Below are 3,584 nucleotides of genomic sequence, written 5' to 3' on the forward strand. Positions count from 1 at the left end.
TCATCAGCGACTAGCGAGGTACCGATAAGGAAGTACTTTTCTGGGTTATCCTCTTTTACCAGGACTCTCTCTAAATCCTCTACTATTTTCTCCTCTGGGGCTCCCCCTACATCTTCCAAGACTGGCTGTTCAGCCACTTCTACCGTCTGTGCCCGATTGCAGAGTTGCTTTGCCTTTAATGCTGCCATGAAGCAATGTTTGAATGCAACTTGATCCCCTGAGATCTGCTCTACTCCGTGTTCCATTAGGAAACGGATGAACTGGTGGTAGGTCGAAGGGATTGCCTCCATTTGATGAATCCATGGACGTCCAAGTATGGCGTTGTAAGGGGATGGTGTATTAATTACCAAGAACTCTATCTGGAGGGTTTTTGTTCCTGCCACGACTGGCAACACTATTTTGCCAAACGGCCATTCTGGTTGTGAAATGAAACCAACCAACGGGGCTGCCGTTGGGGTAAGGTGCTGCTTGGAGAGACCAAGCTTTCTGAACAAATCATAATACAATATATCTGCTGCACTACCTTAATCTACCAAGACTCGTTTTACATCAAATCGTTTCCCAATTTCCACAGTTATAATCAATGCATCAGTATGTGGGTGCTGTATGCCTTCTAGATCTTTGCTAGTAAATGAAACAGTGCACAAGGGGGATCTAGGTACTGTACGTACCATTTTCGATGCGGGCTCCACTGACATGATCCGCTGAATTTGCACAGCCTTAGCGATCTCTTCTTTCAGTGCCTCATCAGATTCCTGAGTCGCTGTCCCGTGGATCACATTTATTATCAACCGAGGTGGGTGCTCAACATTCGGTTCTAGTGGTGGGTTCCCCGGTTCGGTCACTTCTTTATCCTGATCAATGTAATCCCTTAGGTGTCCAGCTGCCACTAGGTCTTCCAAGTGTTGCTTCAGTGCCCTACAGTTCTGAGCCATGTGCCCCCTGTCTTGGTGGTAGGTGCATCTGAGCTTCTGATTGCATCGAGCCGGATCTCCCAACATCTTTGGCGGCCAAACAAAGAAGGGCTCTCTCTTGATCTTTTCCAGGATTCGATAGATTGGCTCTTTGAATACAGTCACAACGACTTCATGGGATTTGGACTTATCCACTTCATTCACTGCAATCCCTCGGTGTTCTCCTCGATCTGGTCTCTTTTTGTGCCGAGCTATTTGTTCTGCTGACGCTACCTCGATCGAGATCTGATCGTCTTCGAAGCGAGCGTACTGCTCAATCCTAGCACGCAAATCTTTCAAAGCTGTGGCTGGGCGCTTTGTAAGTGATTGTCTCAACCCACTTTCCGGGCGCAGACCATGTTTGAAGGACATAACGGCCATCTGCTCGCTGCACACATTTTCCTCCAGGTTATTGTACTCTTCCCAGTACCTTCTAGCATAACTGCGCAGCGTTTCCTACTGCTCCTTCCGAAGACCGAACAGTGTATCCAGCTCCTTCGGGATCTTAGTGTTGGAGACGAACCTGGCTAGGAACTCTTCGGAGAGCTACTTCCAGCCATGGATCGATCCAGCGAGGAGACGATCGAACCATCGAAGTCCGGTTTCTCCCAAGTTGGATGGGAAGACTTTACACATCAGTGCCTCATCTCGGTTCCATAAGGACATAATCTGTCTATAATGGCTAATATGTGTCAGCGGGTCCGACTTCCCGTCGTATGAAGTGAACTTTGGTGGGGTGAATTTCTTTGGAGGTCTCATGGTCTCAATCTCCGGGGAGAATGGCGAAAAGACGAGCCTGTCCAGTGCTCGGTGTTCTCTCTGGTGAACAATACGGTCCAGATAATCCCGATGTTGTTCGTTCTGCCTATTGCCAATCAACCAAGTACGAAGGTCCTGAGGAGGGTAGTCAGTCTGTTGGCTAACTGTCTTCTGCCTCTTGGCCCTTCTCTGGCGTGACCCACGGGTGTGACTGCTTGCTGCCTCACTCTTTACTGGGATAGGCTGGCTTTGTTGCCCAGACTCATTCCTGGGGAACTTCTTCACTGGCGACTCTCTGGATGAGCTCCTCCGTCGCAAACAAGAGGGCTCCGCTTCCGTCTTCTTTTCCGTCGGATCGCCCAGCACCCTCTTAAGTTGGGCTTTCAACTTCTGTATCTCCATCCCCATGGAGTCTATGATTTGATCTCTATAATCCTTTTCCAGAAGAAAGTGATGAGAAGAACCTCCAGCGCAGGGTAATCGATGCTCGACGAATTTAGGGGTTCGATTATTGTTTCCAGTTTGTTCCTCCGAGACTATTGGGAGTGCCAAACCTTTGTCTTTCGTTTTCTCCGTCTGTGGAGTATGTGTCGAAGGTGGAATGTCCTCAATCCCCATCGTCGGAATTGAGTGCAGAGCTCAGAGATGAAGTGGTCCACGTTTACCGCACCAATTGTGCGTACCGGATTCCGCACTAGATGAAAGTGGATCGGGGCCCCGCACTCGGTTGGACTGTCCAGGGACTGGGGTTCCTGCCACAAGAAGCACCGTTAGAGCTGCCCGGTTGGGGTTGGCCGGATAACCCATCCGGTGTGGGAATTAGTGATTGGAGAAGAAGTGCATATAGAGTTGAATCTATCTCTATGTGTGAGTTTGCTTGGAATAGTTCAGTTACCTTCAATGTGAAGTTCATGTTGTATATATAGTGTTCCTCGCTTACTTCTCAAGGTGGGTTTATGGAGCTTGGATGCTGCCAGTTGTCCTTTTAGCATTGCTCAAGATGGAGGACCACCTGGTAGTTATCATTGAATGCATATACTCATTGTAGTTATGCTGATAACAAACCACTTTCCTTTGATTCAACAACTTCCGTGATTTTAGGTGTAGGGGACCAGCTGAGGTGGCAACTTGCACATGCACATATTCACAACTTCCATGTTTTCTTACAGGGTTTCCTCAGCTCGGTACCGATGTGCCTCAGCTCGGCATCATTATGCCTTGTCTCGGCCTTTTACAGGATCATTCATGGAGGTGGGCTGACCCATTCGGATATCTTTGTATGGGCTCGGCCTATTTTTTGTTCGGCCCATAGTTTCAGTCTCGCAGCTCGGCCCAGTCTAGCACTACGGCTGGACTAGCCTTTCCACTACGGGTTAGGCCCAAGTGCTTGAGGACTTGGGTGGACTGTTGATCATGAAGTTAGGCTCAATCGGTTTGTCCATATACTCATTTAACCCACTTGGATTTGGACTTCAGGGGATTGGGCCGGCCCAAGGCTTGGACCTGACCCATTTCACATTTAGGCGCTTCAATAATAATAAGAAAAAAGAAAAAACCATGGTTCCAACACTCAACAAAATAGATTATAAGATTCAAGAATATAAGACAAGGTGGAGATAACTTACAACTTTTACGTAGGTTTACCTGACACGATGACTTGTAGTATTGAGCACAGCCTGACTTAGTTAGTTTTCTTAATCTTCAAGAAGCTTCAGTTTCACTCTGCATTCTTGAACAGTTCTGATCAGCCAACCAGCATTGACTATAAAACGAACAATGCCAAAGATCTGAAAAGGTTTTAAGGGTTTTTAAAAATCAATCTCAGAAATTTTTTCTCATAAATATGAGAATTGTAACTCATAATTATTCTAG

At 47.2% G+C, this 3,584-nt stretch overlaps 1 protein-coding gene across 1 annotated transcript; it reads right to left on the minus strand.

The window, feature by feature from the left end:
- Nucleotides 1–524: 524 nt before the first annotated feature.
- LOC145799730 (uncharacterized) lies at nucleotides 525–1,334 on the minus strand. The gene has a single exon (XM_082889361.1). It carries the CDS (start codon nucleotides 1,332–1,334, stop codon nucleotides 525–527), a length of 810 nt encoding a protein of 269 aa, XP_082745487.1.
- Between the last annotated feature and the right edge of the window lie 2,250 nt (nucleotides 1,335–3,584).

Source organism: Camellia sinensis, chromosome 9 (assembly GCF_055761805.1).
Source record: "Camellia sinensis isolate YWXY chromosome 9, ASM5576180v1, whole genome shotgun sequence".
Taxonomy (NCBI): Eukaryota; Viridiplantae; Streptophyta; class Magnoliopsida; order Ericales; family Theaceae; genus Camellia; species Camellia sinensis.